Genomic DNA, 14,682 nt, shown 5'->3' on the forward strand with positions numbered 1-14,682 from the left:
CTCTTATCTTTTACCCCTTTCTACACAATTTGTTTAGTGTAGTTTATAAGATGTTTAGTGTAGTTTATAAGATATTGTAATGGATTATTTGTTTTTATTTTCTTGTACTATAATTATTTAATTTCATGTCATGAGACAAATTTATTTTTATTTTTATATTATTAATGTTTACAAATATTTTGCTCATATGAAAACCAACATGAAATCAATTTATTGCTTGGATTTCTTTTCTATGCATAGTCAAGTATGAAGCCAAGACGTTGTAATGACAATGAACGTTTGGAACTACTACAATACCTTCTCCGAACAACACCTATTAAAGTGGGCACTCTCTCGATAGTTTGTTACGAGATGGAGGCCACGCAAATGAGCGGAGGTATGTTGGTGCTATGCTTGGCTCTCGCATTAGCATTAACCACTACCACCGCACTAACCATTCCCAACACCTCCTATCCTCATCATGTCTCTCCTTTATACAGCCATCCCATGGATGGAGCGTTTTCTGTACTTGTGAAACAACGTATGCTACTCGACCAAGCGGATGAAGATGCTTTTGAAAAGAGGGACGTGGAAGCCCTACTCTCTTTCAGAAATTCCATTACAGCCGACCCCATGCAGTCCCTTTCCAACTGGACTACTACCAATTCACGAAATGTGTGTTCGTGGTATGGCATTTGGTGCAGAAAGGTTACACGCAGAGTGGTTGCAGTCATTCTCCCTCAATTGGGATTGGAAGGTACCATTTCTCCTTTCATAGGGAACCTATCTTTGCTAGCTAATTTGAATCTCTCAGGCAATTCTTTGATGGGAAGGATTCCACCTCAGCTTGGCCAACTGAAGGCATTGAGAGTTCTCGACCTCAAGGAAAATCATCTGATGGGTTCAATCCCTACATCCCTTGCTAATTGCACACACCTTCAGTGGATTAGACTGTCCAAGAACAACCTGACGGGGAGCATAGCGGAAGAATTTGGTGGCCTGATCAACTTACAACATCTACGCTTGTCCTACAATGGTCTCGGTGGAAGCATTCCAAATTCTCTGGGGAAGTGCATTTCCCTCCTTGATTTGTTCCTTGGCAATAACCATCTCTCAGGTAGTATACCTCCTCTAAGTAATTGCTCTGATTTATCTATCATTGATCTTCCGCACAATTTCTTGACTGGTGGGATCCCGTCTGAACTGGGGAGGTTGGAGAAATTGCAAAGCCTTGGTCTGCACTCTAACAGGTTGAGGTCTCAAATCCCTGCAACTCTGGGTAATTGTTCTTCACTTGAGGTACTGTTTCTGGGGGATAACTTGCTGACTGGGAATATACCACCTGAGCTAGGAAATTTGAAACAGCTTGTCCAATTATCGTTGTATGGCCCAGGCAATCTTACAGGTTCTATACCTGCAGAAATAGGAAACTGTAGCAATCTTGTGTGGCTTGATGTTGGATCTAACTACCTAATGAACGGATCCCTGCCTCTGAGTATCTTCAAGCTACTCCTCACCACTCTTTCCTTAGTTAAGAACAATTTTGGAGGGAGAATTCCAGAATTTATTTCCAATCTCACCCAGTTAACTTACTTAGATTTGGCCATAAACAAGTACACGGGACCGATTCCCAATGGCATTGGAAATTTGTCAGAGTTAACCTACCTAGATCTGGGGGGAAATAGTTTAACAGGCACCTTGAAACACTTTACTAGATTAACCAAGCTTGGATCACTTTACTTGGGCCCTAACAATTTTACAGGGATAGTTCCCGAGGCTATAGGAAACCTCCAACATTTGAAATCCCTTGCTTTGTATACAAACATTTTCACAGGCGTGATTCCGGAGTCCATTGGAAAGCTCCAATCTTTAGAAAACCTGTATCTATTTTCTAACAATTTCACTGGTCCTATGCCAGATAGTTTTGGTAAACTCATAAATCTTAAGCAGCTGTTCCTCTCAAGCAGTAACATTTCCGGGAATATTCCGGAATCTATCAGTGGTTTGATCTCGCTGGAGGTGTTGGATTTGTCAGATAACAACTTGGATGGAAATATTCCTGAGGCTATCACCAATTGCACTGCACTCAAGCGCTTAATTTTGTCCCAAAATAAGCTGAGTGGAAAGATTCCACCCTCTATTGACAGATGCAACTTGATGACAGAGTTGATACTATCCAGTAACTTTTTGTCAGGTAAAATTCCCCCCACACTTAGCAACTGGACATCTTTGAAAAGGTTGAAGTTGTCGGACAATTTCCTCCATGGAAATTTAGATATGATTTATTCTTCTTCTATGGAAGTGCTGTCTGCGCATTCCAATAAGTTTTCGGGTACTCTTCCTGCATCCTTGGCCAACTGTAAGGAGCTTCAGCTTTTGGATTTCAGAAGGAATCATTTGAAAGGTGAGCTTCCTTGTTACTTGGCGAATTTCCAGAAATTGAGGGTTTTGAGCCTGGGGTACAATGAGTTTCATGGTATTCTTCCCGCATGGATGGTAAACCTCACCAATTTGCAGGTGCTGGATTTATCAAACAATAAATTTGATGGACGCATACCCTCTAATCTTGAGAATCTCAAGGGGTTTGGAGTCCTGGGAGATCCGCAGCTGAGTGGAAAGACATTATATGAGGAAATACCCATGGTAATCAAGGGAAATGAGTACAGGGTGGAATATGTACTGACTTCAAACACCGTACTTGACTTATCAAGTAACAATCTCAGCGGGCAGATACCAGAAAGCATAGGGAATTTGAGCAGTCTGAGATTACTAAATCTCTCTGGAAATTATTTGGAAGGTGTGATACCAGCTTCTCTTGGGCAGATATGGACACTGGAGTAGTTGGACTTGTCTAAAAATGAGTCAAGAGGGCGCATTCCCGAGGAGCTGTCTGTATTGTACCTATTGGCCTACTTGGATCTATCTTCTAACAGTCTTTGTGGACAGATACCCAAAGGAACGCAGCTAGAGACTTTCACTGCCAGGTCATTCAAGAAAAATCTATGTTTATGCGGGGGCCCTCTACAGAGTTGCAGCCCAAAAAACAATGCTTCTGTAGTCCCATCACCTTTAGCGAAGGCCAAATCAATATGGACTAGATTTGATGAAAATGTGTCCATGATTGCTGTGGGGTTGGGTTTCGGGATTTCATTTGGTGGAACAATGGCAGTGATAATATGGTGGGACAGACTTTGTCTTTGCAGGAGGCTCCTCAAAATCAGAGGCTTTCATGGAGTTGTGGAATCCAAAACGTGTAGTTGGAGTTTGGACTACAATCCGCGTTTTACATTTCACTCACCCACATCGACATCCAAATCCACTGGCTAGTTCTTCAGTTTCAAACTGTTTTGGGTTCATCTCACTTCTTGAGAGATTTATCAGTTTGTTAAACATAATCCGTTGATAGGGTTCACCTATTTCCGGCTTAGTAGAATAAAGCAAATGGTTGGTATAGTATTCTCCCAGCCAAGCTAAAAACTCTACGTACTGAATGTATGTTAAGGCATTATATATTCTCAATACTCTTCACATATTAATTAATATATTTGTCGATCTTTAATTAGTAAGACGCAGTTGAAATGGTCAATTTATTGATTAAATTTAATGTTTTATTTTTTTAATAAGATTATAGTTTAATGTTTAAATTGTTTTAGATAGTATTGTAGTTGGAATGTTAGAAGATTATGGTTGAAAAATTTATATATGTGTGAATATTATATATTTTAATTTAAGTTTAATTGTAATTGTAAAATTTTTGTGTATAATTTTAATAATAGTTTTATATTCTATTTTATTATAGTCATTTTGAAGGGAGAGCAAAGGAAAGAAATAAATATCTTCAAGATATTGATTTGAAAAGTGATAATTGGATAGAGGATGAATCATCTAATTTTTTAATTCATTTACTTCAATATTTTTTTTATTATGATATTAGTGTTGATGTGAGGAAGAATGAGTTATCATCACGAGGATCCTTGTGATTTCATTTGTGCAACCCACTTGAATAATTTTCTTAAAATATACATCTTTTATGAGGATTGGGTTGATAAATTTTAGATCTAAATCAATTTGATGATTAGATATATATATTTTTTTTTAGAAATCCCTTGAATTGAAAAAAATAATATAATTATAAAATGATGGATAATGCTAGAACTTATAATATTAGTGTTATAATAGATTATGAGGTTTTTAATAGCCCTTTCCATTGAGATAAATTTTTGAGATAATATAAATATTAAGAATGTGGTATTAACTATATGATGTAAGCATGTATAGCTTTGCTAACCAGTATGGTTTCTATATGCTATAGAGTAAATTATTTTATTCAAATTATGGCAATGGAATTTAAATGTGTTTTATATTTATTAACAAAGGATTCATTCATGTCTTTGATATGAGTTTAATTATTTTTTAACTAGCAATATCTATATTTTTAAAGAAATATGTTGCAATTTATCATATAACATAAAGCTAATATAGGTATGTTTTTATACATGACCTAGAGTCCTTGTTCATCTACTGCAGCAAGATTAAACAACTTAAGTTCTCTTCTTATTTTACTTCGCTCCTCAAGAGCACTTATGAGATCACCTTCTAGATCCACTCCGGCCTCAATGTCTTCTTCTTCTTCATCTTCATCCAATGGTTCATCGAGTGCCATAAAGAGATTAACTTCTCTTTCATTCTCATGGTATTCATCTTCTTATGCACTTTCTTCATCTGTGTCATCATCCTCAAAAGTGTATAGGCTATTTTGCTTGCAATAGCCTCTTCTTCTTTGCTGGTAGACATTTCTTTCTTTGTCTTTACTAGCAGATCTACTAAAACTTCTTGACTTATCTCCATTGGTTTCATTATATGGATATTTTGCAGCAAAGTGTCCAACTTTACCACAGTTGAAACATTTGAGTGGTAACTTTCCTTTATTGTCGGATCCTCTCTTGAGCTTTCTAACAATGTTTGCTACCTCTGCATCCGAGTCTTCACTAGATCCTTTATGAGAAACCTCTTCCTTGCCCTTTTTGGTGGAGTTGAATGCTGCCTCTTTCCTTTAGGATGCTTCACCGGTTGTTCTCATTTCATATGCTGTTAGTGAGCCAAATAGCTCATCCATTGTGAAGATCTCCATATCCTTGGCTTTCTCTATAGCAGAAACCTTAGTGTCATACTTAGGTGTGAGAGATCTAAGTACTTTCTTGACAAGAATCTCATCCTCAATTTCTTCTCCAATTCCTATGATGGTGTTAACAGTTTCATCTATTCTGTGAAGGTAGTCTGCAATCTTTTCTACATCATTCATCTTAATTCCTTCAAGTTGACCCCTTAGTGCTTGCAGCCTGGCCTCTTTGACTTTTGCATCTCCTTCAAATAACCTCTACATTTTATCCCAAGTCTCCTTGGTGGATGCACAGTGCATGACCTTGACAAACTCATTATCAGACAACCCGCTTAAGATAGCATGTTTAGCCTTTGCATTATTCTCATACTCGTTCTTGGCATCTGGATGAGTGGGAGGAGCACTAGGGATAGTATACCCATTAATTGATAGACATCAACACATCAAAACCAAGGGAGGAAATACAGGTCTTTATTCTTCTTCTCCAGAAGGCATAGTTAGATCCATCAAACATGGGGGCTTTTGAGGAGGCAGACTCATTTCTTGCTATTGTGTTCTAAGACCAAAATATACCCAAGCTTTAATCAATCGAGAACCTATGCTCTGATACCAATTGTTGAAGACAATGTACCACGGAGAGGGGGTGAATCAGTGTATCTAAATTCTTTTATTTTTAAACAACCTTGGTATATAGACTATCACCCTAAGCATTAAATAATCAAACCGGTTAGAGAAATGTGGATATCAAAAGAGGCAAACACACAAATGCAACCCACAACACTAGATGTATGAGGAAAACCCAATATGGGAAAAACCTCGGTGATAAATGCTGCTGGAGTCTACTGCTCCAATCCAGCCTCACAATGAAATAATGGATTACGATGATTTAGAGAACCAACCCAAGGAGCACAAACACCTATTGATTTAGAGCACCAACCCAAGGAGCACCAACCCCTGCACCAAGCTCCAACTCGGTGATGTATAATAAAATACAATTTTGATATAGTTATAGCACCTGGTTGCAAATGAGTTTTGCAACACCTGATCAATAGATTATTGTTGATTAACAAACTTCTCTTCTTCACTGGTTCTCACACTGCTTGTTATCAGATTACAATCTTTGATCACTCACCAATTACTATTAGCCTCTCTTCTTTCTCTCTCAGCCTCTCACCACACTATGTCACACTTAGATGCCTTCTTGATCAATCACACCTCACCAGTTAGCTTAACTATTAGACCTGAAATAGTTTACATGTTACTTTGTCTATGCCAATTAGACCCTCTCATCGGTTCGCCTGCTAACTCACTCTGTAACTTTCCTAGAATAATATCTAAGGAAGATGTTCTTTTGCCTTGCTCAAGCTCTCTTCTCTCTCAGTCTTCGCATCAAGTATCAACTCATTTCAGTCTCGAGCTCACATATTTATCTTCTAGGGTTCCCGCCCAAAATGGCATTCAAATAGTATCATGTTAGGTTTTGCCTTCACCAACTCAATCTGTATTGGATTTGATCTGATATGCTTTTCTAGAGAGATGATCTACATGTCATCGATCAACACCACCAACACCTCACATTCTAATGTGCATTTTCTATATCTGGAGGTCTGGACCATGCTTTTCTACGTTTCTTTGTCACACAACATTAATGGTTTGGTTGTTTCCTTCAGCAAACGTGTTCGAAGATCAAATCTTCTTACAGGATAAGTTCAATCACTTGCCAGCTCTTTTTCCTCAAGCCGCAATCTTCTGCCATCCTCCCATGACTTGCAGGTTCTTCATAAAGGTTGACCTGCTTGCTGACTGTTATGTCGATGTACACTTCACCGAAATGTGCATGATCACCACCTAGCTTCTAGCTGTCATCTTTGTTGACATCCTCCTCTGCTTGGTTTGCCATGTCGGTTTGACATTCTTGGTTGACTAAGATTGACTACCAGTTCAATTCACCTTACCGGTATAACCTAACTCCACCGGTGGCCCTTCATACCTATAAACCTCTTCTCGGTCGGTGGGTCAACCTGGCCTTCCATAAAACATGTTGGTCCTAATACTCAATCCATTTACTAGCAACATTTATCTTCTCTGATTATACAAGTTTACATCCTTAAGTTTTTCTTTTGCTTGCTTGCTTGCCTTACTAGTGAGCCTTCTTTACCGACATATGACACAATTCATGTGTACTGGTAACCTTCCTTCTGTCTGCTTACTCACATATGGATTGACATAATCATGTCTTACTTCTCTTATACCAGTCACGGCTTCTTACTCACCAGTGATCATGCCAAACCAGTTGACATCAATGACAACTTAATGCCAATAATGTCAACACACGGTTAGACCCGAAGATTTCGGTGGAGTTGATGCTCAGTATTTGCAGTTCCATCACAGAAAAAAAGCACACATATACATCTACATTGACTGCACCTATCTTTACAGGTATGAGTGTTTCTTTAAATCCCAATGGCAGTTGTCGAAGATGGCATGAGTTCCCTTCATGTACTCTAGGCTTAAGATGTCTACCTTGGGTTGTCAGTTGTCTTGGCATGATTCGCCATGTCAGTTAGTGAGGTGTGGTTCTTGTTGGTTTCTGTGCATGTAGTTGTTTATTTATCTATTTAATTAATTGATGGATTTTAATAATTTGATTTTATTATTTATTTATTTGGGATTTAGTGATTATTTATTAATTGTTGATTTATTGTTTATTTGGTGTTTATCATTTAAATCTTATTTATTCATTTATTTATTGTTTAATGTTACTTTTATATTTTAGTGTTGATTAATATTTTATTAATAGCTTTTATTTATTTATTTATTTATTTACACTTTGGTTATTTGTATTTAAACTATTTATTTATTTAATTGGCTTTATTTTAATTAATAGCCCTTGGTTATTATATATTCACATGGTGAATAATACTTTATATTATTTTATTAACATTCCTTGTTACTTGATAAATAGACTTTATTATATTTCCTACCTACCATTAATGGTTATTGGTTAAATATGTATTGGGAAAATAAAATTTTATATGAGGATGGGTAGGTAAGATATATTGGTTTTTGGATTATTTTCATTGGCCGACATTGATGCTATGTTTTGAATGATTTTCTATTTAAATGGAAGCCTATCCATGTTGTCGGGTTACCATCTAGAGAATTTACTTGGCTTGCTAATATTTTGGTTAAGGCTTGGAGCTTAGATGTTGGCTTTGGATTGTTGCGCTTCTTTAGATTTCTCTTTCCATCACTTCAATTTCCAGGTTGGAGGTTCTCTCTTTGAATTTTATTTTTATTTCTTGTCTTCTCCATGTCTCCAGAAAAGATTGCTTTTTGGGCTTGGGAAAAATAATATTATATAGTTTTTCATATAGTTTGAAATTGGAATATTTCATCGAAAGATTATATTATATAGTTTGCATTATAGTTTTGGGGAAAAAATTTATTATTCTGAGTTTTCTATTTTCCATGAGAAGACGACCCTACAAAATGTGTTTGTGAATTTTGAATCTGGGTTTATTGGTTTCTTGTGTATGTTTGTGTTTGATATTTTTCCTTTTTTATGCCTTGGACTTCTTATCGTTGAATTTGGGGAGCAGTATTGTCCCTAGACATCTCTGTGACTTTCTCAGTCTAGCATTGTCGTAAGGGAGATGTCACAGAGTTTCCATGGTTATTGTTAATATCTGTCTATGCTTAGTATTTGTCTTCGCTAAGTTTTATCTTGGTTTGAAATTATATTTAATAAGTTACCGGGTATTGTTAGGCCTCTTGTGAGTTATTTCTGAGAGTGTTTTGTCGGAAACTATTAAGCTATGTTTTGCTTTTACTCTCATTCTGGGTCATGGATTTATATTCTATTTATATCATCCACATCATTTAGCCCGGGCATCTCTTTTGAGCTCTTATTTGAGAGTTTTCGTGATTCCTTCAAGGATTTTATTTTTGTGCCAAAATTTTTATCTGTCCATGTCTGTTTTTTATCAAATGCGCTAAACCTCATATGCGCTATAACTTTTGTCATATGCGCTACTTTATATTTCATGTGCACTTTTCTGTTTATCGTATGTGCTACTCTATTGACTATATGTGTTGTTTTATGTTTCATATGCACTGAAAGATGTTTCAAATGTGTTGTATAAAGGATATGTGTTCATGATAGTAAGGAAATGGTTAAAGGGATTAGGAATTTTTGAATTGGTTAATAAAATGAACTAAGGAATGGATTGGGTTTGCATTGAAGTAAGCATATCATGTTAATTAGTTGCATATCATGAAAGATAGAAATTAAGTGTATTGCATTGGTAATGAATATCTTAAGTGTTGTAATGGAAATGAGTAGATTGTTATTGCTTATACCCTAGGGAGATGATAGTGATATTATGTTACTCTGCTTTTGTAATTAGTTTAATATGATATGATTCATGTTCATAATGATTAGATGATAATGGATGTAATCTATAGATGATGTTATGTGTAGCAATAGATGTTATTTAAATAAAATTATCACTATTAATATGTTAGTTGCTTTATTTCTCTAGGATATTTGAACAGACATTATAGAAAATGATACGTGAATAAACCCTTTAATAATTACAATTTGCAAAATAGGTTAACATTTAACTATGTACTCACTTGCACATGGCTAAAACATAAATTAACAAATAGTCTATACAAGCACCAGTCTAAACAAAAATAGTTCCAACGTGGCCTCGCGTATTGCAAATGAAAACATATGTCCTTCCAGGTATGCATTATAATATTGGTTTTGTGTTTATCTCTGATTAATAGAGTTATATCGTCACTTGTCGATTCACACAAATGCATTGCTATATTAATACGGCTTTGAAAAAATAGTCATTGTTTGCACAGCAAATTTTGGGAATAAATTTTTTTATTTTGCTCTCTTAGAATGTCGGTTTCAACGGAAGACTACAAAATTGAAGTAAACGGTCACACTAATTTTTAAGTTAGGAAAAATGACCGTAGATGCTAGATTTTGTAGTTTTTGATGTTGTAGTCTTTGCTTGTCAAAGACCTTCTGTATTTTTTCTCATTTAATTAAAGAGGCGAATCTTTATGTCTACTTTTATGGGGATTTTCTTTAAATAAAAAAACATTTTAACTATCAAAGATTTTCAACGTTCAACTTATATCTCTTTTAAAAATAACTAGCGTTTATACTAAATAGAGGTGCAATGATGACTATAATATACTGGAATGCACAAATGGATGGATAATAATATTATTTTATTATATAATAGTTGTGTAATTTATTTTATTTTATTTTTATTATTTTATATAATGATTATATTTTTTACATTTATGTCTAATTGGACCCTTACTTAAAATGGATCCTTATTTAACCCGAACCATAACCCTAATATGATGATTTATCCTAGAACCATAACCTAACCTAACCATAATTTAACCACATTTATAAATGAACACTAATGAAATCATAAGACTTACAAAGCTCAATTGTAATTGTAAATCTAATGACACTCTTTAGGAGTTTAAATCATTCTTCAATTAGGAGTGGTATTCAATAGGTTTTACCATTCACATTTGTTTATGGTTAAGGATAAAGATAATTAATATATTATTATATTGTATTATTATATTATATTGAATTATTATTTTTAATTTTATTTATTTATTATCATATCTATATATTATTGTTGATAATAATATTATCTTATTAATATCAGTATTTTAGTATTATGATTAGTTAAATATTATTATATACATTGTTAAAAAAAAATATTATATAAATTTTATATAATACATACTCATAATTGTTTATATTTATATCTAATTGCACCCTAATTGAAAATAGACTTTAATTTAACCATTATCATTATCCTAGTCGATGGTTCATGTAGAACCAAAAATATAATCCTAATCCTAATCCTAATTCTAGCTATAATTGAATTTGATTTATTTGTAAACCCTAGTCCTAACCCTAACCCTAATTTAACTCTTACCCTAAAAGAATAATAATTAAACCATAACACTTTTCTAACAGTATTTATTTTTATTTTTATTTAAATAAGGGGCAAACGCTTTTGACCTGGAGCTATGGACCAGTGAGGCCACCATTTAATTTAATTTATTTTTTCAAAGAAGACATCAGTTTGACTTTTTTAATACTAAAATTTTTCTATTGACTGTAAAACTAATTATTTTGATTTTACTATAAGTGTTGAATTTTATAATTATTCACATCGGAAAATCTTTTAAGTTGCTATAAAAATTTTGTTATGATATGATGAGTTAATTTTTTTTATTATATTTTAAGTTATTAAAGAATTTATTTTTTCTTTGAATTACAAAATGATTGGATCATTTTTTTTGCTTAGTAAATGACCGAATCCAAAGGATCTATTAGATATTAAAAGATTAATACAGAGCTTTGAAACAAAATCAAACCATAGAGGGTTGATTGGTTGAATCACCAAATCCATATAACTCACAGAATGAGGACCTATAATGTCCAAATTAAGACAAATCAAAATGACAAAGGCAGAAAATGGTAGATGATACTGCGAAGAGAAAAAAATCAAAGACATCCCTGCCTCAACCTCTTGGCACATGAGAAGATGACGGTCAATTCCTTTGAGCATTTTCAGTGTCCTTTGAGAGTCACTCCACTTTCTCAAGGGCTTCCTCCACCTCCTCCTCCTCCTCCTCCTCCTCTTCATCAGAGAAATCTGGACTTCCCAAACCATCTAGGCATTCATTGTGCTTGTATTTCCAAACCCATCCTTCATCTTCATATACACCATCATCTATAACTCTCTCTACCCAACCCTTAGCCGAAAAACCCATGACTCCCTTTAAAAATTCAAGACCCCTCCTGATTCTATACTCTCTTATCATAAAGTTGTTATGATTCCAAATAGTAAGAATTGGAATTCTTGGCACCTCCCCAATCCAATTCATTGACAAAACTTCCTTTAGGAATAGAGCGACACAAAATTTCTGCATCCAAATTCCTTTCTCTCATGTAGAGCATTGTGGCCAAAAACATTGTTGTAATGTCCAAGTTTATACGATATCTAAGATCAACAAGGACAAACTCTTGGCTCGAAATAAATTTAGTTCCATACAAAATCAAACTACCTCCCATAGACATTTTTGAGTAATCTCAGCTAAGAAAGCCATTTCCTTTTGTACCCACAAACTGAATTGGATAGTCCATATCAATAGAGAAAATAAATAGGGAAAACAAAAACGAAAAACTTGCCCTAGCAAAAAAACAAATGGAAAACTTTAACTAAACTAATTGAATAAATCTCAAAAATTGCCACCTTCTTGAGAATTCTACCACAATCTTTTTCAGTAAATTTGTCCACTTCAATGTCCTCTCAAATCCCCTAGATGATCTTTCATATCTAGCTCTCCCTTTGATACAAGCCTTGATCTAAACTTTGTTGTCGAAGGATAAGAAAGGACATTCACCAACTACTTTGTATTAATGATGGAGTGAGAGATGCCATAACCTAAGAAATTTGATCACCTTGAATCAATAAAAATTTATGACCTCTCACTATCAACTAACATTCTCTACCTTCACTACATCCTTTTTAAAATAATATAGGACTATAAATCCAAGTATTATGATGAACATGACTAATTATAGTAACACTCCACTTCATTAAGTTCCTTCCCTTCATACTGAGAAAGGGATAAAGTTGGCACCTGGAATTACATCACACCAACTAAATACTAATTCCTTGGGAGACTTGCCGCAAAGTTCAAATTTAAATTCTCTTAGCCTGCTAGACATTGGCCATCCTCTCCTTGAAAGATTTGGTACATTTACCACTCAAAATAATTGCTTCATTAAATCTATCAACTAGTTTGTTGGCCGAGGTATCTACTTCCCTACTACCCTCTCCATAAATGTGCTTGACCATATATGCCTGTAAATGATTTAGCAAAGCGAAAATAATATCTAACAAATCTTTTAGTTTCCAATCGAATATGGAATCTATCCTCACAACATTAACTACTAAGGTTGAGTCCCCTTCAATTTCCACTTTCTTGATATCCATTTCTTTACATAAAAGAAGCCCAAGCTTTAGAGCTTTGAATTCTACAATGGTATTAGTATTCTCCTTTAGAGGATTAGATAACCATCCTATAGTCTCTCCATTTGAATTCCTAATAATACAACCTGCTCCTGATGGATGTAGATTTCCTCAGGAGGCACCATCAAAATTGAGTTTCTACCACCCTTCTTTCGGAGGTTGCTATTTAACCTATAATCTATTAAATGAATTTCCTCCATTTTTATTTTCAATGTCAAGAGGAATCCTTATGCCTAGCAATAAAAATCTTATTTTTCCATCCCATTCAGTAAATTTCCTTTAGAAAGCTAGATTTAATCTTTTAATTATTGCTTCTTTTATAATAATAATAAAAATTAAATTAAATTTTAATTTTAAATATTTCAGCTATATTTAAATTGACTACGATATTGAAAATTTATTTTATAATATTTGAATTTCATGCTTCTTATTATGTATGATAGAATAATTTTTTATTATTAAATTATTTATTATTATTATAATGTAATTAACGACTTTAGTCATCATGAATCAACTTCCACACAATCCTTTCAACAATAGTTGGGGATATCTCCACATTTGAATTAATGTCCCTTCAGTCAATAAGATTTTGAAAATGTGTAGATGCATTCAGACCTCCATACAGATACTCTAAGCATTACCTAAGATCGCTACAGTAGAGATCCAATAGTCTGATGCATTTTTTTCAAGTTATATATTGTAGTATAACTTGAGCTTTATTATTTTTTGTAACATACAAATTATCATATCCTTCTCCTATCCACTTCTTTCAGTTTTACTTGGATAGTTTCTCAGAATATACTGTAATTTTTACTTATTATGGTAATGTAGTAGAGTCTACTCAGTGCATGATCATTTTTAATAATTTTCTAATAGAGCATGCATATCAAGAAAATAATTTAACAATGTTCTACCTACATTACATAAATCAATATTCTTCTGTGGTTTATAGAATTATTTCCAAGATTGCATTAGCATCCCTTCAGTCAATAGAATAATTTGAATTTCATACTTCTAATTATATAAAATAGAATATTTCTTTATTATTTTTATTTATCATTATTAGAGTATTATATTGTAATTCACGACTGCAGTCAACATGAATCAATTTCCACACAATCCTTTCAACAACAGTCACAGATACATCCACAATTGAATTAATGTCCCTTCAGTCAAAACGAGGGTAGATGCATTCAGGCCTGCATACATTTGAACGACTCTACTCAACATGAATTATGAAAATCAATATCCTTCCAAAAATGGATTATAATATTGGTTTGGTGTTTATCTCGGATTAATAGACTCAATTGTCAATTCATAAATGCATTGCTGTAAGATGCGTCTTTATTTAATTCGCTACAATCTGAGATCGGTAGGACACGGCTTTGAAAAATAATTCGTTGTTTGCACGCTAAGTGCTGGAATTACAATTATATTTTGCTTTGTCTTTCAGAATGTCGATTTCAGCGAAAGCTTAAAAAAATT

At 34.0% G+C, this 14,682-nt stretch overlaps 1 protein-coding gene across 1 annotated transcript; it reads left to right on the top strand.

The window, feature by feature from the left end:
* The first annotated feature begins 351 nt into the window (after positions 1–351).
* Positions 352–3,306, top strand: LOC131027619 (LRR receptor-like serine/threonine-protein kinase FLS2). Its single transcript, XM_057957693.2, has 2 exons — positions 352–2,816; positions 2,913–3,306. The coding sequence occupies exons 1-2, from the start codon at positions 352–354 to the stop codon at positions 3,304–3,306; spliced, it is 2,859 nt and encodes a 952-aa protein (XP_057813676.2).
* Positions 3,307–14,682: the final 11,376 nt, after the last annotated feature.

Source organism: Cryptomeria japonica, chromosome 8 (assembly GCF_030272615.1).
Source record: "Cryptomeria japonica chromosome 8, Sugi_1.0, whole genome shotgun sequence".
In the NCBI taxonomy this organism is placed as follows: domain Eukaryota; kingdom Viridiplantae; phylum Streptophyta; class Pinopsida; order Cupressales; family Cupressaceae; genus Cryptomeria; species Cryptomeria japonica.

What these genes read in the sequence shown, in the direction of transcription:
- LOC131027619 (XM_057957693.2), top strand. Translation starts at nt 352, where the DNA reads ATGGAGGCCACGCAAATGAGCGGAGGTATGTTGGTGCTATGCTTGGCT. An exon ending in GGGCAGATATGGACACTGGA is followed by an intron (nt 2,817 to 2,912) that starts GTAGTTGGACTT and finishes ATCTTCTAACAG; the next exon opens with TCTTTGTGGACAGATACCCA.